This window comes from Myotis nattereri, assembly GCF_964212035.1.
Source record: "Myotis nattereri genome assembly, chromosome: 20".
NCBI lineage: Eukaryota > Metazoa > Chordata > Mammalia > Chiroptera > Vespertilionidae > Myotis > Myotis nattereri.
Genome location: NC_138096.1, coordinates 4,277,379 through 4,299,736, shown reverse-complemented (window position 1 = coordinate 4,299,736; position 22,358 = coordinate 4,277,379). Strand labels below are relative to the sequence as shown.

At 48.4% G+C, this 22,358-nt stretch overlaps 1 protein-coding gene across 1 annotated transcript in view; it reads left to right on the top strand.

The window, feature by feature from the left end:
- Positions 1–1,807: 1,807 nt before the first annotated feature.
- The window catches only part of TARBP1 (tRNA guanosine 2 -O-methyltransferase TARBP1), a gene marked incomplete at its 5' end in the record, with an annotated part of 30,763 nt that continues 10,212 nt past the window's right edge, over positions 1,808–22,358 (top strand). Inside the window, 19 exons of the mRNA XM_081114515.1 lie at positions 1,808–2,693; positions 4,768–4,865; positions 6,726–6,795; positions 8,759–8,907; positions 9,401–9,453; positions 11,298–11,395; positions 12,031–12,166; positions 12,878–12,974; positions 14,008–14,097; positions 15,137–15,278; positions 15,579–15,675; positions 17,184–17,356; positions 18,252–18,349; positions 19,263–19,421; positions 19,632–19,828; positions 20,151–20,412; positions 20,509–20,697; positions 21,410–21,600; positions 21,780–21,851. Coding sequence (XP_080970641.1) covers positions 1,808–2,693; positions 4,768–4,865; positions 6,726–6,795; positions 8,759–8,907; positions 9,401–9,453; positions 11,298–11,395; positions 12,031–12,166; positions 12,878–12,974; positions 14,008–14,097; positions 15,137–15,278; positions 15,579–15,675; positions 17,184–17,356; positions 18,252–18,349; positions 19,263–19,421; positions 19,632–19,828; positions 20,151–20,412; positions 20,509–20,697; positions 21,410–21,600; positions 21,780–21,851 — 3,257 coding nt within the window. The remainder of the gene's footprint in view (positions 2,694–4,767; positions 4,866–6,725; positions 6,796–8,758; positions 8,908–9,400; positions 9,454–11,297; positions 11,396–12,030; positions 12,167–12,877; positions 12,975–14,007; positions 14,098–15,136; positions 15,279–15,578; positions 15,676–17,183; positions 17,357–18,251; positions 18,350–19,262; positions 19,422–19,631; positions 19,829–20,150; positions 20,413–20,508; positions 20,698–21,409; positions 21,601–21,779; positions 21,852–22,358) is intronic.

Genomic DNA, 22,358 nt, shown 5'->3' with positions numbered 1-22,358 from the left:
TTATCCATTCTAAATTGTTACAAGCTCTTAGTTATAATGAGTAATATCAAAAACATCCTTGTACAAACATTTTTGTTGGCATATATTTTTATTTATTTTAGAGGCAAACACCTAGGGGGTGGAAATGCCGAATCACAAAGTAGGTATATTTTGACTTTCTTAGAAACAAGCTTTCCAAAGCGATTGGACCATTTACACACCCGCCAGAAATGTGTGGGAGTTCAGATCGCCCCATATCCGTGGCCCTTGTCATTTGGTGTTTTCAATCTTTTAAATGTTAGCTATTCTAATGGGTAGAAAGTGGTATCTATGGAAGATTTAATTTGCATTTCTCTAATGACTACTGATATTGAGCACCTGATATTTGCATATCTTGATTTGTTAAGGGCTCAAGGCTGTTGCCCAGCTTGGTTAATAGATTTATGGAGAACATACTGTTGACGGCAACTGGTATTTATGGCACATTATAAGTCGAAAGCAATGGATGTTTGCTGCCTCATTCTAAATGGAATAGAACAAGAGGACCATTTATACATTGTCACTGAAAAGTAAATGACTGGAAATATGGGAAAACCTTGCATATATGATGTCGGGTAAGTTTAAATTTAAATAACTTGAAAAAATATATAACCTAAACTATAAAACTAAGTGTGGCTTTAAAAATATATTTTAAAAACTTTAAATTATGCTTTATCCCTTGTGCGGATTACATGGCAAGGTCTTTGAAAGTGGGAGTATGTTTTCTCCACTGACTACTGGGAGGTCGTTAGGGGGAGAATGCAAAGAAAGCCCACTTCACTGATTCCGTTTGCCTGGGTCTGAGCCAGACATCAAACCAGCACCGTGCATGCTAACATGGTTTTCTGTTTCTGCATCTAGCAGCAGCAGGCGCTGTCAGAAATACCGAACATCCTGACACAAGGACTATTTCTGAGATTGCACGTGGGAGCACAGCGTGTGGGTAGATCTGCACGCTCGAGTCCGCTTGGGCATTTGACTTGCAGAGCTGGCATGGGCATTATTCAGCCCTAGCTCGAGTCTAGCCCATAGCTAGAGAGCTTTTCAGTGCTTCTCTATCGTTTTTAAAAAATATGTATTTCTTATTTTCAGAGAGGAAGGGAGAGAGATGTAAACATCGATGATGAGAATCAGGGATGGGATGCCTCCTGCAGACGCCCCCTACGGGGGATCAAGCCCACAACCCGGGCATGTGTCCTGACCAGGAATCCACCTCTTGGTTCCTGGGTCGTTGCTCAACCGCTGAGCCACACCTGGCTGGGCCCTCGAAATCATTGTCCTTCTTAATTTTCATGCAGATGTCAGCAACCCATTTCAGACCCCGCTGTGTCCATTTTTTCGCGGGCGGCGCCGGCCTGCGCCTTCTTGGAAGATAAGTTTCCAGGTGATTGTGATGGACAACCTCACAGGCACACCTGACTGAGTCCGGGCCCTTAGGCAGGGCGATCTCGAAGGAGGAATCCATGGAGCTGGTGGAGATACTACACTGACGTTTTACTAAGAAACGAGGCAAACAGGGCGGGCGGGCGGGCGGGTCCAGCCTCCAGGCAGCGCTGATGGACCAGGTTGCACACCGCGCCCAGATGGACCGCTGAGCGGTGGTAGCTCCGGAGCCAGCCGCGCACGCGCATACCCTCGCTTGGGCCGGCTGCGCACGCGCACACCCCCGCTTGAGCCGACCGCGCACGCGCACGCGCACGCGCACACCTCTGCTTGGGCGGCCGCGCACGCGCACGCCCTCGGCCTTGCCTGTTTTACGCGCCGGGGTCGGCGGCGGCGCGCGGGGCAAATGGAGTGGGTTCTCGCGGAAGCGCTGCTCGGGCTGAGCCGGGACCCCCGGGTCCTGCTCCGGACGCTGTGCCAAGGGGAGGCGTCCGCGGAGCGCGTGGAGACGCTGCACTTTCTCCTGCAGCGGCTGGAGGACGAGGCGGCTCGCGGCGGCGGGGACGCGCTCCCGGAGGCCGCGCGCGAGGTCGCCGCCGGGTACCTGGTGCCGCTGCTGCGCCGCCTGCGCGCCTGCCCCGCGGGGGCCCCGGACGCAGACCCGCCGGCCCGGTCCCGCCGGCGCCTGCTGAGGGCGGCGGGCGCGGCCCTGCGGACCTGCGCGCGCCTCGCGGGGGGCCCGCCGCTGGCGGCCACGCTGGCCGAGGAGGCGCTGCGCGACCTGCGGGCCGCGGGGGCCGTGCCCGGCCTCGAGGGGCGCGCCGAGGCGGCCGTGGAGGTGCTGGCGGCCGTGGGGCCCTGCCTGCGGCCCCGCGAGGACGGGCCGCTGCTGCAGCGCGTGGCGGAGGCCGCGCTGGCCCTGGCGCTGGCCGGCGACGGGGAGGCGGCGGCGCTGGCGGCCGGGCGGCTGCTGCCGGCGCTGGGCCGGGGCGGCGGGGCGGCGCTGCGGGCCGTGTGGGGCGGGCTGGTGGCGCCCTCGGGGCCCGGCCGCGTGGGCCCGCGGCTGCAGGTGCTGAGCGCCCTGGCCGAGCGGCTGCTGCCCGCGCCCGGCGAGCGCGAGGCGGGCCCGGACGCGCGGCGCTGCGCGAGGTTCTGGCGGACGGTGCAGGCGGGGCTGGCGGACGCCGAGGACGCGCTGACCCGCAAGCAAGCGCGGTACCTGCTGCAGCGGGCCGCGGAGGTGTCGGCCGAGCAGGGCGTCCCTTGCACCTGCGGCTCCGGGGAAGCAAACGGTACCTGCCCCGACCCCGGCCCTGCCCTGCCCTGCCTTGCGCGGCTGGAGGGGAGGGAGGTGCCTGGGTTTGGAAACCAGCCCCTCGAGGTCGTGTCTCCCATCCAGGCCCAATTTGGTTACTCCCGTGGTCCCCATAGCGCCCCGAAAACCCGGGGACCCTCATCTAGAGTGACACCAGCCATTGTAGCCGAGGGGGGTGGGGCTCCCAGCCTTCCGGATCCGCGGGATCATTTGGGGATTTAGGGACTGGGCCCACGTGGGCACCATATGGGGGTAGGTCCACTCCAATAGAAAAGAAGGTTCAGTTAGCTGCCATCTGATTGGAAATCACCTGTACTGACCAGGTGAGCTTGGTCTTTGATTTTTTATTGATTTCAGAGAGGAACATCAGTGATGAGAGAGAACCATTGATCGGCTGCCTCCTGCTCGCCTCCCACCGGGATCGAGCCCGAAACCCGGGAATGTGCCCTTGACCGGAATCGAACCGGGGACCCTTCAGTCTGCAGGTCGAGGCTCTACTCACGGAGCCAAACCGGCTAGGACTGAACTCGGTCTTGAGTTAGAATTCTGTAATAGAAACCATCACCTTTTTTTTGAGATTTTCCTTGGTAATTGAGGAGCAGGATTTACTAATGTTTGTTAATTGTATGGTCCTTAAGTCAGCATGTTTAGGGTATTTTTTTGCCATTGGTTCAATAGAATGAGTTAGATTTTAAATTCTTTTTTTACATCTTGAGCTGTGCTTCTTACTGCTCTCTTACTGAAAAGAGTAGATGAAATAATAACAAGGCCTCCCTTCAGTGAAGTTGGTGTGTAACATTTGATTGGTTGGTTTACTGAAATGTGTGAAAATACACTTCTCTTCTCTTAAATCCATCCTTGTGCTAGCAAAGTCCGAAATGGATTGATTCAAAAATTGTCTCAGGAAATGTCTACTTTTTCAACTATAGCTACTTGTTCATTTATTACTGGTCAGGGATTTTTGTCTGAAGTTGTGAGCAGATTAGATTTTCATGTAATTTTAAAACTTTCTATTGCTTTTCTTAGGAAGGGGGCGGGGGGAGAAACATTGATGTGAGAGACACATCGACTGATTGCCTCCTGCATGCAGCCCACCAGATCGAACCTGCAGCGAGGTCAGCAGGCTGGGACCTGAGGGGCAGCTGGAAGGGGGGGTCTCGGCACCCAGGATGCACCCCTGTTCACCTGACCCCCAGTTTTATATGGCTGCTCACCCTGAGCTCGGCCTTGTGCAGTGCATCTCAGTTCAGAGGCCACTGTCTGCCTTCTCCAGAGAACAGATTCCAGGCTTTTCCTTGCTCAGGAGGACGGGGGCCTGGGTCCGCCCGCCTCTTAGGCTCACTGCACAAACCCTCTGCAGTTTAGCTTCGCTCTCCACTCCGCTCACAGAAGTAACTTTGCGTCAGTTCCTTAGGTTTGGGGGGATTTTGTAAATCAAAATTTTCTTTGCTTTCCTTGTGCCAACTTAATGCTCACTCTTCTTGAGTCTGCTTGGTTTTCATCGCCGTTGTCTGTTCCTGTTTTCTCCATTCCACTGGGTTTTTTGTTTTTGTTTTTTGCCTTTAAAAACTCTGTTATTGATACAAAGAGGTTCTTAGGGAGAGAAAGTAGAGTTTATGTGTTCAGATCAGTCATTCTTACCCAGAACTCCAAAACAGCAATTTTAATTTTTTTAAAAAAATCTCCTTTTGCCCAGTCAGGGTGGCTCAGTGGTTGAGCATCAACCTATGAACCAGGAGGTCACAGTTCGATTCCAGTCAAGGCACAGGCCCGGGTTGCGGGCTCAATCCCCAGTGTGGGGCATGCAGGAGACAGCCGATCAATGATTCTCTCTCATCATTTATGTTCTAGTTCTCCCTCTCCCTTCCTCTCTGAAATATATATATGTATATAATTTTATTTTTTATTTTTTTTCTGTCTAGGCTTTTATTTTGGACCTCCTCCTAATTAGAGAAGACAGCATTTGATAATAGTGGCAAAACTTTAAGGTCTAGTATTGTTAAGAAACCCGTAAAATTTGTCAACTAATTTTCCTTTTCACATTATAACAGGCCCAAGTCTGTTTTGGTGGTCTGGGGAAAAAAAAGAAGAGCTTCTCAAGTTTTGGGAAAACTACATTTTAATCATGGAAACTCTAGAAGGAAATCAGGTAAGTTTCCATATTTTAATAAATCCCACGTAGATCCAGCTCTTCCCTCCCCCTCGCCCCCCCCCCGACCATTCTGTAGAAGCAATACAGAAAGACCAACTTGGATATCGTGTGCCTTGTTTTCTGGCATAAATGCAATTTAAAATGGGATGTCAACCCAGAAAATTAAAGAATACTTTCAGTTGACTTAAGTTATCATTCAGAGAATTTAGTCTTATTCGATCCTCCCTTGACACTTCTGAAGTGTTAGTTCCTCAACATTATGAATAATCTCCAAAGAAATACACACTTAGGAAAATTTTACTTAACCCCTAGAGTGCCAGGGGCGCTATCAAAGCTTCAAAATGGTGTCCAGTACTAAGTCTGCTTTTATTAGTGATGATGTTATTGCTAAATATGCCAATGTAGTTAAGGTTTCCTTAAGTTTTTCAATATGTAACTTCATTTACTTGCGATTCATAATTTTCTGCCTAAATTGCTGTAAAATCAGCAAAAATGCCTTGGCAATTTTAGCATAGTTCCTAGGTTCCAGGATATTGGTTGGCACTCAAAGGATTAAAGCTATTCTGAGGTAAATGGTTACTAAGTAAATAATTGCCTTTTAATTTTGTAGGTGTTTTGTTTTTTTCCTTAATTGTTATATCTGTGCCAACCTGGTCCTAAGGATGGAAACTTGAAAAATCATTGTCAGTGGACTTCAAATCAGTTTTTGTAGAATCATAAAGTTTTTAAGTTGAGCAGAATCTCCTAAGATGACTGAATCTAGTGCAGTGGTTCTCAAACTTGAACATTCATTCGAATCCCCCATGTGGCTTGTTAAAGTATAAATAGCTGGGCCCGCTCCCCAGTTCCTGATTCGGTAGGTCTGAGGTGGCCCCGAGAGTTTGAATATTTTATCGGATCCTAGGAGACACCCCAGCCGCTGCTCTGGGGACCACACTTGAGAACCCCGGTCTAGGCGTTCCCCGTTTGTGAGCTGCAGACTCTTGGGGGTGCAGCCAGCGGTGGAATCGCCCAGGCCTCCGCCCACATTTGCAGCAAGCACTGTGGACTGAATTAAAGGATGAGGAATAAAGAAAGAGCATTTCTAAATTCAAATAAACTTTTCTGGTTTTCCTTAGTCAATAGATCCATAATACCCCCACTGTTTATTTAGAAACTGGTTTATGTATATTTGGAAGATACATAAATTAGACTGGAACCTGCAACACAGGCTAAGCACGAAGAACATTGAACTGGCTTGACTTCTAAATGTGTGGCCTTGCCCTAACCGGTTTGGCTCAGTGGATAGAGCGTCGGCCTGCGGACTGAAGGGTCCCAGGTTCGATTCCGGTCAAGGGCATGTACCTTGGTTGCGGGCACATCCCCAGTAGGGAGTGTGCAGGAGGCGGCTGATCGATGTTTCTCTCTCATCGATGTTTCTAACTCTCTATCCCTCTCCCTTCCTCTCTGTAAAAAATCAATAAAATATATTTTTAAAAAAATTTTTAAAAAAAATGTGTGGCCTTGAGCAACTCGAGTGAGTAGAGAATGTATCTCCGTGTTTTTTCTTCTTTGTAATATACACGTATGACCAGCCCTATTTCTCAGAACAGTTGAGGATTTTGTCACATAATGTATGATATTCACTGTCTATATGCAAATTGTTGTCACTGTATTCTAGGTTATAATCATTATCTTTGTCATACTCTTACATACTTGAATTTTTATTACTTAAAAACTAGAAGAATTAGGCCTCATGCTTATTTTTTACATAGGGGTGGGGAACAGGAGGGCTGCTGTTACGTAAATAGATTAAAATTCCTGTAAGATTTTAAAGGCTGATTTTCATTTCATGTGGCTTTTTGCTTTTGTTTTCAGATACATGTGATAAAGCCAGTTTTGCCAAAGCTAAACAGCCTGTTTGAATATGCGGTGTCAGAGGAAACTGGTAATGGTTACTTTTTGTTGATTTCTTAGTAACATTTGTTGTTTTTCCCCTTTGATGTTAGAATTGGGAAAAACCACAAAAGTGTAAAGAAGGTGAGAGTCTGCTACTAACATTGCATAGTGTATCTTCTGCACTGATGGTAACATTTTCTTCTCACTTAGCAGTCTATCCAAATGCATCTGCATATCACCTTAGGTCCGCGGTTCTCAACCTGTGGGTCGCGATCCCTTTGGGGGTCGAACGGCCCTTTCACAGGGGTCGCCTAGGACCATCGGAAAACACATCTATAATTACATATTGTTTTTGTGATTAATCACTATGCTTTAATTATGTTCAATTTGTAACAATGAAATTGGGGGTCACCACAACATGAGGAACTGTATTAAAGGGTCGCCGCATTAGGAAGGTTGAGAACCACTGCCTTAGGTAGTCTGAGAATATGGTTTTTAAATGGCAGCAGAGTTTCCTGTGATTTAGAGACACGGGCAATTCTCTAAACACTTGATGACGGAAGACGTCAGACGTTTACAGAAGGAGAAGAGTTTGCATGATGAACCCATCACCCAGCCTCCACTGTGGCCAGCCTGTGCCCTATCTCAGGTGCAGCCTCTCCAGCCCCTCCTACCCTCGCAGGCACCTCCCCAGCAGCAGATCTCTGCTCTGCAGTTGTCAGCAGATATCCCTAAAAGAGAAGGATTCTGGGCATGTCTTAATGACGCTGTATTCTACACTTTAAATAGTAGCTCTTTGTTATTCTATATTTTAACTGCTTTCCATTCTTATTCTCTAAATATATCTGTGTCATTGTTTGTTAGTTACTGTTTAGGGCAGGGGTCCTCAAACTACGGCCCACGGGCCACATGCAAATACAAATACTGTATTTGTTCCCGTTTTGTTTTTTTAGTTCAAAATAAGATATGTGCAGTGTGCATAGGAATTTGTTCATAGTTCTTTTTTTAAACTATAGTCCGGCCCTCCAACGGTCTGAGGGACAGTGAACTGGCCCCCTGTTTAAATAGTTTGAGGACCCCTGGTTTAGGGGTTTCAGTTCTATACCTTGGACTTCTCAGGAACAGAAAATTCCAAGATATAATTTCAAATATGGTGTTTAAGCCTTGAATACTCTATTATGAGAGCATTCTAGGAGAAATAAAATGAAGCTAGAGCTTCCTTTAGTATTTTATGAAATTACGTTTAGATCAGTGAAATGCTAACAGCGTTTTAATGATGAAATTCTGCATTACCGTATTCACACATGAGAATTAACCTATGTAAAGAGTTTAGTGCCTACTCTAGGATGTTACAACTTTAATAGATTTCCTTGGGAATTGAGCTTTATTGAGCTGATTGCTATAGTTTCCTGAGATACTGGATTTTTCACAGACTGAGAATCCATTGTCTTGCTTGGGGCTAGCATATAATTGAATGCTGTTGTGATTTCACTTAGACATTTACTATTAAAATGATTCTCTTATTACTATGTTTTGCCCAGAGCTCTTGGCAAACTAAATTAAATAGCAATGACAGGTTTTGAAAAATCACCATTGTCAAAGTATCTTGGTGTAAATTACAAATAATGGACCGATTTATTTATAGAATGCCATGAGTTAAAAATGCTGATTTTTTTCTAACAGAATTAAAGGATATGTCAAAAGAGTCACTATCTCTAGAGCACATATTTATCCCATTTTCCCCCTCAATTAGAAGTTTACTTAGTAGTGTCCGATTTATGCTAAGGACTGGGATAAAGGGGTGAGTCAGATGTACTATTTTCACTTGATTTTTGTTGGTTTTCCATGAGAAAATAATTTTGATTATAAGTTCCATGGATGGGATTAAACACAAACTCACTTCTGTGGAGTCGGGAGGAAGTTATGTGCCGTGAGGGTATTTGTTGATGACTGTATAGCCTACGTGGACCAGCAAAGCGTGGGCCCAGTGTCACCCCGAGATTCTCCCGCAGGACGGTGGCTCCTGCACCCCTCCTGGCACCTGTGTGTCTACAAAAGAATGTTGGAAAGCGAGAACAAAACCCTGGCCAAGGAAGGGGTTACCCATTTCTTGCAGCTCTACGAAACGAAGGTGCTTCCATTTTCACCGGAGCTTTCGGAGGTAACGACAGCCTTTCCTCCCAGTTCTCTTACGTGCTATAGTGTTGGGTGTGCCTCAGTTTCCCCCTCCCCAGCCCCTGCACTTCCTGTTAGCTTGTGTTTTTGATCAATGTCTAGTAACACATTTTTATTACATTTTTGAAGATATAATCCCCTCCCCCCACCTTCCAGGCATAAGGGCTTAAATTTTCTCCTGGGTATCTTTCCGTGTTTCCTTTGTTACTCCCTTTATTTCCACCATGTGTTTCTGTTTTGGGTCCCTTTCTTCCTTCTTGACCCAACGCGAACTCTCTTTTATATGTTTTTATCAGGTGAGAAAATTCTCAACTTAGAGACCCTCCATGACTGTCTGTTGTGAATTAACCCACAGCGCAAGAGGTCAGAGGTCAGCTGCGCTTAGCACGGCTCTTCGGCACCCTGGGTAGATGTGCAGCCGAGGCAAGCTCACTTCCAAGTTATGGTTGCAACTTAACATCAGATACTTTTCTTTTTAGTTTATTATTGGACCGTTAATGGACGCACTTTCAGAGAGCTCTCTCTATGGCAGGTAAACACATACGATGTTATTTAGCAGCAATGCGGTCATATGTATTTGATAAATAACTTTAACGTGTTCATGCAAAATGACCAGATTGGTTCATGCATTTGGTACATAATGTATGTTTCCTAGTAGACATTCAACCTTTTCTTATCCTGTCGCCTCTCCTGCTTGCTGCTCTTCTTGCCTTTCTTCTGTTGTATCAAGCGCTCCTTCTCTTTCCTGGTTTCCTTTCCTCCCTGAGCCCTTCCGTCCTGGGCTTGGGAAGGTATGTCTTACACAACCTCCTTTCTCACCTCCGTTCTCCCTCCTCTCTGCCCTCTTGGACATTGTAGTGACTGGCTAACCAACACTTTACACTTTTTTAAAAAACTTTTTAAACTTTTTATTGTGACTTAAAAGTCCTGAGAATAATACAAAGAATCCCACCTCCCTTTCCTCTATATTCCCCAGATGTTAACGTTTTACCACATTTGCTCAGTTGCGCTCTCCCTGTGTGTGCGCATCTGTTTCTCAGTTCTGTCTGCTGAGCAGACTGGCCCACCCCTCTCTAGTTCAGTGTCTGTCTGTCTGTCCACCCACCGCATTAAAAACCAGGGGTTCGCACCAACCCGTCCAGTTCCAGTCCCGTCCCACAGGCTTCGTTCTCACCTCCTCTTCCACGTCTGGTGCGGCAGCCGTTGCCGGACACTGGCCACCTGTAGCCTTTGGGACAGGTGGGCGTGTGAAGCGTGTCCGTGTTGTGCCTTAGCCTGTGTTCTGAGTGTTATCCATATTCTTGAATTATATCTTCAAAACCTTTCCTTGCTTTTGAAATTCTTTCTAATTTAGTCTAAGTTCATGCTTGCAAGTCTTCCACGCGGTACACCTCTAAACGGGAAAACCTCCCACCACCAATTTCTTTAAAAAGTTTAACTTAGTGCTAAGTTATATTGGTATTTAGTCGCATCTGATAAATATCGAAGGAGGATAGCAATGCTTGACTTGCCAATTACTTTTAGTTTTCAAATAACTCATGACTGACTAGCTGTCTGAAGTGGTTAGACAGCCGGGGAGCAGGGAAGCCAGCCTTTCTAAAGCCGCAGACACAGCTACGACGAGAGGCCCGTTCTCTAGCGCTCTGTTCAGTTAGCAGGTGACGTTTCTGGAGACCCATGTAGCGAGAAAAGGTGATTTTAGTAGATGTTAACAAACAAGTGCTCTTACAAAAGTGACTTATTCCTAACATGTCTTTCTTCTATTTAATACCCAAAGATTTAAAAGCCTTGGATTATATATTGGAAGTAATAAAATGTCATTTTAAATGATCATATTTAGACTTTTTAAAAAGCGATACTACTTAGTAAGTTCCGTACATTTGTGTCAGGGAAAGTGTCATGAAATGGAAGTCCATGCCGTGCCTACTTAGCACAGCACGTTATTAACCCAGGTCCGTTTCCCTAGAGCAGTGGTTCTCAACCTTCCTAATGCCGCGACCCTTTAATACAGTTCCTCGTGTTGTGGTGACCCCCAATTTCATTGTGACAAATTGAACATCATTAAAGCATAGTGATTAATCACAAAAACAATATGTAAGTATAGATGTGTTTTCCGATGGTCCTAGGCGACCCATGTGAAAGGGTCTTTCGACCCCCAAAGGGGTCGTAACCCACAGGTTGAGAACCGCTGCCCTAGAAGGTCCTGGTGTTTTGTAATCGGAAGGATCCTCAGCATTTTACTGAAAAATAAAAAGGTTCAGAAATAAAAGATGGCCCCATTGTTTTATTAAAAGAACTTTGGGCCACAGTCCATTTAGTTTCCATGATGCTCATTTGTAAATACATTTTAAATGTGTGTCCTTCCTCTCTGTCCAGGTCGCCGGGCCAGCAGATAGGAAGTGGGTCTCCACTGGGATTGAAACTACAGAGATTTTTAGCTGCTTATGTTTCTCTTCTTCCAGAAGAACTAAAGAGTATGTGCAGTAAAGGTTTTCTTTTTTTAATTTGTTACCTTTAAAGGTTTATTTTAGTATATTGGTTATAAGCATCATCCTATGACCGTTATACTCAGTATTATCAAAATAGTTTCCTTTTTCGAGGATATGCAAATTGCCAGGCTTATGCAGGTGTGCGCCGTCACTAGGCACACGTTCCTACGTGACTGACCCCAGTGTTGGCGTGAGCCCACGGCGGGCCGTCAGGAGGGGTGTGGCCATGTGCCCCCTTTTCTACTTGTTTCTATTGACTTTCAAAAATCAGTAAAATGGGCGGAAGGAAGAGAGAACCAGGCTTTAGGGAAAAGGTGCGAACAGAATATCCGTGTGGTGAAGCCCCTTCATAGCCGTTGACTTAGGAAAGCAGAGAGAGAAATGCACTCGCCTTTTGGGAGACTTTGTGCCCCAGGTCACGAATGGAAAGCACTGTTTATGCCAAAACGTGTATGTGAATATTCCTGGCTATTGCCGGTCCTTTTAAGACGGCGGACTTGTGGGTGTGAAGTTCATCGCATTAGGGTCTTTGAATTGCTTTTCCTACCTAATGGCTAATGATGTTGAGCGTGTGGTCACATGCTGTTGGCAACGGTGATATTTAAAACTCTTTCTTTCAGGTAGTTTTTTGTTAAAATGGATTCAGAAGATGTCGAGTAGACATTGGTGTGCTGTTCCCATTTTCTTTCTGTCTAAGGCTTTGGCCAGTGTCCCGAGATGCAAAGCCCTGGGTCTGGAAGGCCTCCTGGCCCTCAGGTACTGGGTCTGGGTGCTCATATGGGGGGCTGGTGCTTCCTGTTAACCTGGGGATGATTTTCTCATTGATTTTTAGGGAGAGAGGGAGGGAGGGAGGGAGGGAGGGAGGGAGGGAGGGAGGGAGGGAGGGAGATTGAGAAAGAAACATTGATGTGAGGGAGGTGCATCTATTGGTTTCCTCTCACACACGTCCTGACCGGGCCTGAGGATCAAACCTACAACCCAGGTTTGTGCCCTTGACCGGGAATTGAACCCGAGGCCCTTTGGTGGGTGGGGTGGCTCTAACCACTGGGAACACCAGCCCAGGCTCTAGCAAATGGTTTTAGTTAATATTCACATTAGGGTGTTTGCGCTCTTAATTTTATTACAAAAAAATTTAATTGAACTTATTTTGTTTTATGAATTACTAATTTAAGTATGTGCCATACTGTATGCTATAACCACTTTAAAATAAGGCCAGTAGGTTTTTTTATTACATTGACGTGTAGGAAACTAGACTACAAAGTTGTTGTTTTTTTAAGTGTAAAATTCTTGTTTTAAAGGATCTTCATTTCTGGTCTCATTGTTTTTAAACGAGATTGTTTGCTACTGAAATGGAGCTCTATTAGTGACCTTACTGGGGAGCCGTAGTGGCAGCTGTTACGCCAGCCTGTCGGTAACAGCTGACTGCGGCCGTCTGTGGATGTGGGGTGAACTCTGTTGTCATGTCAGGGGCGTCCTCCAGTGCACCATGGCCACACACCAGATCCTGCTGCGCGGCGCCGCCCAGTGCCATCTGCTCCACGCGGCCATGAACCTGGTCGACGTGGTAAGTGCATCTCATTTACGCGTGTGCGCGTCTTTCCGAGCGGGTGGGTGTGCGGAAGTGGACGTAGCAGGCCTGCGAGCCCTGTTCGTTTCACGGTCGGCCCCTGGCTGACGCCGGGAACGCGTACTTGGAGAGGGCTCGCTCTCGGACCAATGAGAGCGGCTCTCTGCCTGCAGTGCTCCCACAAACCACGTGGCCTGTCCTGACGGCTGCCTCCGGGCCCCTGGAGTGTGGGCAGTGGCTCTGCACAGTGTCTTGTATCAGGGACACCCGGGTCTCAGGAGCCTCCCCGGGAGGAGTTTGCATGTCGCTGGGAACTGAGACGTCGGGGGCGCCCCTGGCAGAGGACGCTCAGGCGCTGTCCCTGTCTCCTCCTTCCCCACACGTCTCCCAGGGAATCGACGTCAGGGATGTGTCCTGTCCTTAGTGTGTTTTTACGGAGCCCCCATAACACCGTGGTGGTGACGGGGACCAGTATGTATTTAAGGCTCTGCGAGTCATACGGTCTCTGGCACAACCACTCAAAAGCAGCCATAGACAGTTGGTGAGTGGATGAATGTGGCTGTGCTCAATAAAACTTTATTTACAAAACAGGCTGTGGGTGGCTTTGCCGGCCCCTGGCCTTAGTTCAAGACTCACAACCTTCAGGGAGTAAAAGCCTGGGTAGCTTTAAGCCAGGGGTCATTTTTTAGCTTTGAAGAGTAAGAATCACTTTTGGTTTAAGTAATAAGTAATTTCTTGTAGGAAGTTTTGTTTTTAGGTCGTGACCATCTTATCTGTGAGATAGTAACCTTGATTTTAAGGAAAATACATTTATAAAACAATCTTTTATTTTACATAATGGGTTGGTTGTAATCAATATCTTCATTTCAGAAGTCAAATAATATTTTCTTTTTAAAAAATAGGTTTTTTAAAAATATTTCACTAATGTACTTTAGTATACTAAGTTGCTTTTACGGTGATTTTCTTTTATTCAAGTAGAAGACTTAAAATGAGTAACTATTAAAAACCCGTCCGCCCCCCGCCCCCCTAGGAGGAAGTGTCGCTGTCCGACATCTCCGCGTTTCTCACGTCTCTGAGACAGGAGGAGTCCCTGGGCCGGGGAACGGCCCTGTGGACAGAGGTGAGACGGGGAGGGTCTGAGGACAAGGCCTCTGAAATCTTACAAACACGTTTGCTGATTGACTCCATCACTAGCCAGTGCGAGAGGAGCATGAAGTACCTGCTGTGGAGAGAGCAGTACTAGCTGGCTGCACTGCTAGGCGTCTCTGCTTGCCAAGGACCCGCACGCGCGGCCTCCTTCCCGGGCTGAGCGGCTCCCTCATTGGCCCCTCTGGGGGGCCAGTATTAGTCTCGACTGATCTATTCACTCATCAGCTTTGTCCTTGGTCAGGTGGGGTATTCTTAGTTTCATCATTATTATGTCTCCGTACATGTATCTGGGGTTACCTTAATGGACGCAAAAACTTTTTTTAAAAAAATTCTTACCTTTTAGAAAGACCTAGTTATTTACTTTATATTTAACTTCATGTATGCATTTGCACATCAAGATATATCGGAAAAAGGAAGTTGAGAACCTAGATTTCACAGTTACATATGATGAAAGAGGAATTCTGGGAAGTTCTGTGACTTAATTTTGCAAATCTTCTAAAAGGTGTAATGGAGAAGGGCTAGGACAGAATTTCTCTTTTAAATTAATGTATTTTAAAATGCACATAGGATAGAAAATAAACTTGTGAGGAGGCAGGAACTTTAATTATAACTTACATTTCAAATTCACATTCTCTCAAAAATAAACATTCTTGTTTTAGTACGTGAAGCTAGGATGAGTTTTAATTTAAGGTTGTAATTTGTTTTACATAATGTGCTATTTTTCACAGACATGTTCTTTAGAAGAGCTTATCACATGTGCATTTTATATGAGGTACTCTAAAGGCCTGTTCGTGAAGTTGATAAAATCTCGGATGGAGGGTAGAAAGCACGCATACGTTTTCTGTTGACACTCTCTGTGCAACTCAGTTGTGGCAGAAAACGTTTTATTACTTTGTTATATTCAGTCATTTCAGTTCAGTTTGTTGTGGAAGAAAACAAATTGGCTTCGGGAAATTAGGAACGCTTTGTTCGGGCAGGTTTTTAAAATAAAGTAATAATGTCTTTCCCAGCTCTGTGACTGGTTGCGTGTTAATGAAAGCGGTTTTGGACGGCCCTCAGCTTGTGGCTCCCTTGGCCTTCAGGAGACGTGCTCTTTAAACGCTTACGTCAAGAGCCTCGTTCGAGAGTATATTACGTCACCTGCTTGGGAAAGTAAGTCTGAGATCACTTTTCTGGATTGTATAACCAAAGGGTTTTCGAAGAACTTTATCTAGTTTTCAGATCAAGATATGGGCTTTACCGAATGGAATGGAAAGAGAGAAGGATGGAGGGACCAGGCCTGCAGAGATGGGCGACTCATATCTCAGTGTGTGTGACACAGGCGTGTCCCCTCGGCCGCGCTCTGTTATAATTGGGCGTCGGTGAGACAGTCACTGAGCCGTTGTTTCTGAAGCCTCCTCTTTGGCAGGTTCTGTTAATGCTTTGCAAACCCGCCTGTCCTTCCTGAAGCAGGAGAAAACGGCCGGATGCCGGACTGGGCGGAAGCCAAGCTGGTTGCTCTGATGGTCTTACTGGCCGTGGACGTGGAAGGAAGGAAGGTCCAACACAGGTAAGCGCTTTTCAGCTTGAAAACAGCTTCCCCAGAAAAGGCTGCTCAGGTGTGTGGGGCACATTCAGCCTTGTCCCCGGTCGGCCTGGAACTGACCACAGGGCAGGAAAGGAAGGGCCTGGGGCACGGGGAGCACGTTAATTATAAGTTAACAATAGATTAATAGTGCGAAAGGCTCTCAGGTTAGTAACTTAGAGAAGGTTAGACAAACTACAGTAATCCCGGGTTTTATATAAGAATATTAGAAGAATGGTTTGTAAGATCCTAGGATAAGATTAGGTGAAGAAATGGTCTATTTAATTCCTTGGTAAATGTATAATTTTAAAAAAGGGAATAAAGATAAAACAGTTTCCTATTTTGAGGATGTGAGCAGATCAGTTCTCTCAGATGATACTAGTTGCAAAAAGCAGCTTCCTGAGGCCGTGTATTGCATGATATGCACTTACTTCGGTTACATCAACTCTTTTCTAGACAGTTTTAGTGCTAGTCGGTTATAACAGTTTTTCATAGATCTTTAACACACACACACACACACACACACACACACACACACGGCCTGGTGCACAGATTTGTGCACTGGTGGGGGGCATGACCTGCGGGGATCAGCCCGCTGTGGGAGTGTTGCTCATCCAGGTCAGCCGAGCGGCTGTGGATCTGCCCTCTGAGCAGCTGCTCCCTGGTCCAGCATCTTCCATGGAGCTGGAGCACTCGCCTCTCCAGGGGACCCGGTCAGGGCCCAGGCCCAGGGACAACAGCACTGAGAGGTGGTGGAGTAGGCCTCAGTCCCTCTGCAAGCCTGGGGCGGCCTGCGGGAGTCCGGAGGAGGAGCCTGGGGTGAGGAGGAGGAGCCTGGGGCGGCCTGCGGGAGTCCAGAGGAGGAGCCTGGGGTGAGGAGGCGACCATCGCAGCCCAGGTTCCTGCCTGTAGGCCCGGGCTGCAGGAGCAGCCACTCATCCTTGTCAGCAGAGCAGTGCTCCCACTGTGGAAGCGCACTGACCACCAGGGGGCAGCTCCTGCATTGAGCGTCTGCCCCCTGGTGGTCAGTGCATGTCATAGCGACTGGCAGACTGGTTGTTCTGGTTGTTCCACCATTTGGTGACTGGGCTTATATTATATAGGATATGTATATATTTATATATACACACACATATGTATACATATGTACATATATATATTTAACATGTCTCGTCTCCTCGCCTTGAGTAGCATTTGTGTTCTTGATTGGGAGGCAGGGCCTCGGCATTTTACTTTGCAGACAGAACTGTGCTTCCTACTGTGCCCAGAGCGAGCACATTGGTTCTTCCTGAGCTTTCCCCTGGTGCCTCGCTGCTCTCCCGGGAAGGACAGACCCGGGCTCCGCCAGCAGGTCGGGGGGAGGTCAGTCCAGAGGCGCTGATGTTGGGCTCGCCACAGGGGTGGCTCTGCCCCTCTGAGCCCATCAGCTCCACGAGCGACAGGGAGGTCGTCTCTTGATGCTTTGGAAATTCTTGGTGTTTCTCAATGTCTAGTGAGAGGCAGAGGACACAAAACGTGCTGAGGCTGTTCCTAGAGCCCCTCCTGGACGCCCTCGCCAAGTTGGGTTCGAACGCCTACCTGCCCCTGCGGAAGACGGACAGGTGCCTGCAGGCGCTGGTGACGCTGCTGCGCACGTGCTCGCCGAAGGGCGCCAGCGCCCGCGATGGTGAGGACGGTCTCTGAACTCGCTCGGTAGCTTGTTGGTGTTTAGAATAAGCGGAGATCCTTACCTGGTCTCTCCTCGGGGCGGGTGCGGGAAGGGGCCAAGCTTCCCCCGGGGCTGACACTGCGGTGTTGACATCTGCTGGGTACCCTTGACTTTAGAATGGGATTCATTTGCTTCTGTTTTTTAAAAAAATTGTTTATTCCTTGATTTTTAGACCCTCGACAATGATCCCTATTTTATATGTTAAAGCAAGATCCATTTCCAATTACCTCTAGGCTAGGTGCTGCAGAAAGTAATCTAAACCATGAGAATGGCAGTACTTTTATATTCATTTTTTTAAGTATGTCCATCTCTGAGCGCCTTTAAGCAGAAAGTCCTTCCCATAGAAAGTATCGCAGTAGCAGATGGAACGTGGCGCTCTTACTTCCGTGCTTAGACCACGATGTGTGCGCATCAGCGGGAAGCCGCGGGCACTAGCGATGAGCACGTGAGCGTAAGCCTGGCTTCCCAGTCCCTTCCGACCACTTTCGTTTGGATTGAAGAAATTTAAAGTTTTAAAAATTCTAGAGAAACACTGGTTTTAGGTAAAACCTGAGGATAATATCGATGAGGTTAGTTTTAATATATGCTTATGGGATAGGAGAGCTGGGTTCAGAGTTCTGGTATTTTGGGTGATGGCAGCAGAACCGAATGCCGCCTGTCGGGCCAGAACCCCCAGAGGGCTTCCAGGGTCAGTTCCAGGCTCCCCACGGTGAGGTGACTGTTACATTTTTAGAATCCGCTTTTGGTCAGTGGCTCACCCACGTGCTTACCGTAGTTGTACTTCACTAGACTGCGATGTCTTGTACCAAACAACTGATTTCTGCCATTTAGCTGCACACTTTTCCCCGCACAGATGAGGTGTCTCCTCTCCTTCAGGACTTGGTCGCATCCGCCACAGAGAGCATCTCCAACTTCCTCCTCAGGAGACTCACTATGAATGAACTGAGCAGTGTGAGTACTCATGGGGTGACTTTCATCCTTCTTGTTTTATGTTAGTTTTTATTGATTTTAGAGAGACGGAGGGAGGGAGAGAAACACTGTGCAGCTCCCTCCTGCTCACACCCCGCCTGGGAGGTGCTGGGTGTTAGGATCGTCCACAGAGTGGTTCTGTCTCATCGCGTCCATTAGTTCCACAACTGACAACCTGGGCGTGTGCCCTGACCCAGAGTCGAACCTGCCTCTCAGGTGTTCGCAGCAGCCCCCATCGGCTCTCCAGGAGCTTCCCCAGGCCCCCCTCTCACCAAATGCACTGTCACCCCCCAGCTGCTAGAACCCCAGCACCTCCCGCACCGGCAGAGTGCCTGCATGAGTGGTGCTCGGTGAGACCTGATTAGGTTCCTGAAGCTTCTGCTTCCTCCGTGCCAGAGCAGGCCTCGCCGGGCACAGTGATAGCTACGGCCTAATCTTCGCCACTCGGTGCCGTCTGTTCAGCATGCTCTCAGTCTCTCAAAATCCCTGGGGTGGGCACACGTGACCCTCCCCACTGTGTGGACAGGAGCTCTGCCTCAGGAGCTGCTGGAGGTCACAGAGCGGGCGGGAGGTGAAACGGGACTGAGTCCTGTTCTGCCGGGTCTACGACCTGCTGTTCATTCCGGTCCCTTCCTCTCGGGCTCGGAGAGGCCAGGGGAGCTGCTCCGCTTCCCGGAACAGCTGTCAGCAGTGGTTGGTGAGGGGGCTGCGCAGCAGGCGGGTCCCCGCGGGCTCTCCGAGCAGGAGGCCTGGCTGCGTGGGGACAGCGTGGAGGGCCCCTGGGGAATGGCCTTTCTCAGCGTGTGTGAGTGCTTCACACAAACCACTTCCTGTCTGACCTCGTCGTGTTGTGACAGTCGTGGGCCCTGCTGGTTGATGTTCCTGTCTGTTGCAGGTTGCAGACCTGGATCGCTGCCACCTGTACCTGCAGGTCTTCGCTGAGCTGGCGGGCCTCCCTGGGAAGCGGGGGGAGCGAGGCAGCCCCATCCTGAGAATCATTGCTCCTTTGAGGAACTCATCCATCCGGCACCTGCGGGACACGGACAGTGGGCTGGTAATCTTGTAGTTCTGCGGGGAAGGCTTACACGGAATACAGGTTGATCCTAAAACGCATCTGCTGAAACTTGACTTTAAAATCATTCCCTTTGTCTGTAGTATTTGAGGAGGGTAGGGTTCCCCTCGTGTCAGGTGCCTAGGAAAGTGGCGACGGCCGTCTTCACACCACTCGGCTCCGGGTGAGTGATGGGCACGGTTTCCTGCTCAGGTGCCGACGCTCGGGAGGCAGGTGCAGAGGGCGGTCAGCATGGCCGCCTTGGCCGCGGTGTGTGAGGTGTGTGCGGCCCTCGACCAGACGCCGGAGCTGCAGCTGGACCCTCCGGATGCTGGGCCCCCGGAGCAGCTCCTCGCCGCCCTCCCGCTCGGTCAGAGGCTGCAGAAGCCGCAGCCGGAGGAGCAGAGCAGGTGTGTCCCCTCGGGGGGCAGTGTGTCCGCGAGGCGTCCTGCTGCTCGCGTGGGGAACCCATGCTTGTTCCAGGGCATCACCCGCCCGACGCTCCGTTCAGGGTGGTCTCGGGTCCCACGTTGTTCGTCTCCGTTACGGACACCCATGAACTTTCCGCATTTAGTTTCCAGTGAGTCATGGCGTGGGGGATGCCTATCTTTACGGAAGTTAGGAGTCGAGGTGCGTGTATTCCCTGTTTCGGTGACAGGATGCCTAGTAGGGACTTAACGGAGCTGAGCCAGACGTGAGGAAGGACAGCAGTGACGCGACTCTCTGTTTCAGTCTTCCGGAAGAACCGTCGTCTTCCCCGGGCTGGGGCCGGATAGCTGCGCAGTATGTCCACGACCAGTGGGCCTGCCTCGCCTTCCTGCTGAGGACGCACCGCGCCCTTCCCCCCGCCTCGGAGGGCGCGCTCCTGGACCCCGTGCTGCCCCCCCTTCCGACGCCAGCGCGGACCCTGCAGGCTGCGCTCGCCGCCCTCACGGTCCTCCCCTCCGATCGCGTTTTGCCTGTGTTTCGCTGCATGAAACTGCTGGTTCCCCAGGTAGAGACCGTGAGCCAGGGGTTAGGGAACGACTGCAGGCTGATACCGTTCCTGAAGCTGCGTGGTGGTCATGCATTTCTTTTTCTTTCCCTCCAGCTTCTGGCCTCCTCTGAGCCAGTCTGCATAGAGGCCTTCGACATGGCTTGGAAAGTTATATCGACTCTAAGCAACACTCAGCTGGTGTTCTGGTCCAACTTAAAAGCTTTCGTTCAGTTTGTTTTTGATACCAAAGTTCTTACCATTGCTGCAAAAATCAAGGGCCAGGCATATTTCAAAATAAAAGAGGTAACTTTCTTTTAATTGGGGTAAAAATACATAAAACTTCCCGTCTTAACCATCCTGAATATATGACCTGCCGGCCCCGCTCCGCTCAGCCCTTTCCTGGCCCCGCACACACCGTGGGGCCCAGGGCTTTGCTGACTCGGGGAGGCCACTGACAAAATGCAGAGAAGCTGGAACTGTGCAGGGGGAGGTATTTTTCCCTCCTTTTCGCCTCTGTGGATGGTGCTTCCTGTGGAAAGTTCTAGGTCAGTGATGGCGGACCTATGACGTGTGTCAGAGGTGATACGGGAACTCATTTTTTTGGTTGATTTTTCTTTGTTAAATGGCATTGAAATATATAAAATAAATATCAAAAATATAAGCCTTTGTTTTACTATGGTTGCAAAGATCAAAAAATTTCTGTATGTGACATGGCACCAGAGTTAAGTTAGCGTTTTTCAAAATGCTGACACGCCGAGCTCAAAAGGTTCGCCATCACTGGTCTAGGTGAATTCACCAGTGACATCTTGTTACTGAGAAATGAAAATGCGTAGTCTGTGACTGCTGAGCATCTTGCAAAGTTCTAATGATAAAGAATTTTTAATTTTTTGGACTGTTCATGCTTATGTGGGACCTACCATTTGAAGCCATTCCCAGTTTCTAGCAACAGTAATTTTTTGGAAACAAAACAACTAACTTGGTCAAAGGGTACAATGACCATTGTTTTTCATTCCAGATTATGCACCAGATGATTGAAATGTCGGCTGTAAAAACCGGAGTCTTCAATATACTGATAACTCACTGCTGCCAGTCGTGGGGAGTTCCTGCTCCAGAGGTGTCCCAGGGGTCTTTTTCAAATGCTGCCGATTACAGCGAGCTGCTCCTGGAGGCTTGTGTGTTTGGAACTGTGTTTAGGCGGGATCAGAGGTAAAGCTGTCATTATTTCAGCCTGTCCTCACATTAAGTACCTACATGGGTAGACTTGTTTTTATTTTGAGGCTTTCAATGAGCAGAATACAAAGTTTTAGTTCATTTAAATTTGGGGCCTTAATTTTATTTTCCTGTCTAAAACATGTTGTTCTTTGTCAAATGTTTTTTATGGGAAGACTCATTCAGGACGTACAGACCTTTATTGAAAATCTTGGACATGATTGTGCGGCAAATGTTGTTATTGAAAAGTAAGTATGAGGACTCTCACATCTTGTCATGAATGGGATATTCACAATTTAACATCACGTGAGAAGCATTCTGTATTTGTTAAATTTTTTAAAATATATTTTTATTGATTCCAGAGAGGACGGGAGAGGGAGAGAGAGGTAGAAACATCAATGATGAGAGAGAATCACTGGCAGGCCGCCTCCTGCAGGCTCCCCACTGGAGATGAGCCCACAACCCGGGCATGTGCCCTGACTGGGAATCGAACTGTGACCTCCTGGTTCCTAGGTCGATGCTCACCCACTGAGCCACCCCGGCTGGGCGACAGTTCCACTTATTTTATCTTTCCACATTCGGATACTGAACGTGCTGGGATGTAGTTTGCCCTTCACGTAGAGAACATGGAGGAGCCATTGCAGCATTGGAGGCGGAGTCTTGCCCCTGAGGTGACAGAGCTGTTCATGGTCCTCGCTCAGGAATAGCTCCATGAGCTCTGACCTGTTTTGTCCACAGATGAGGTATTGCTGGCC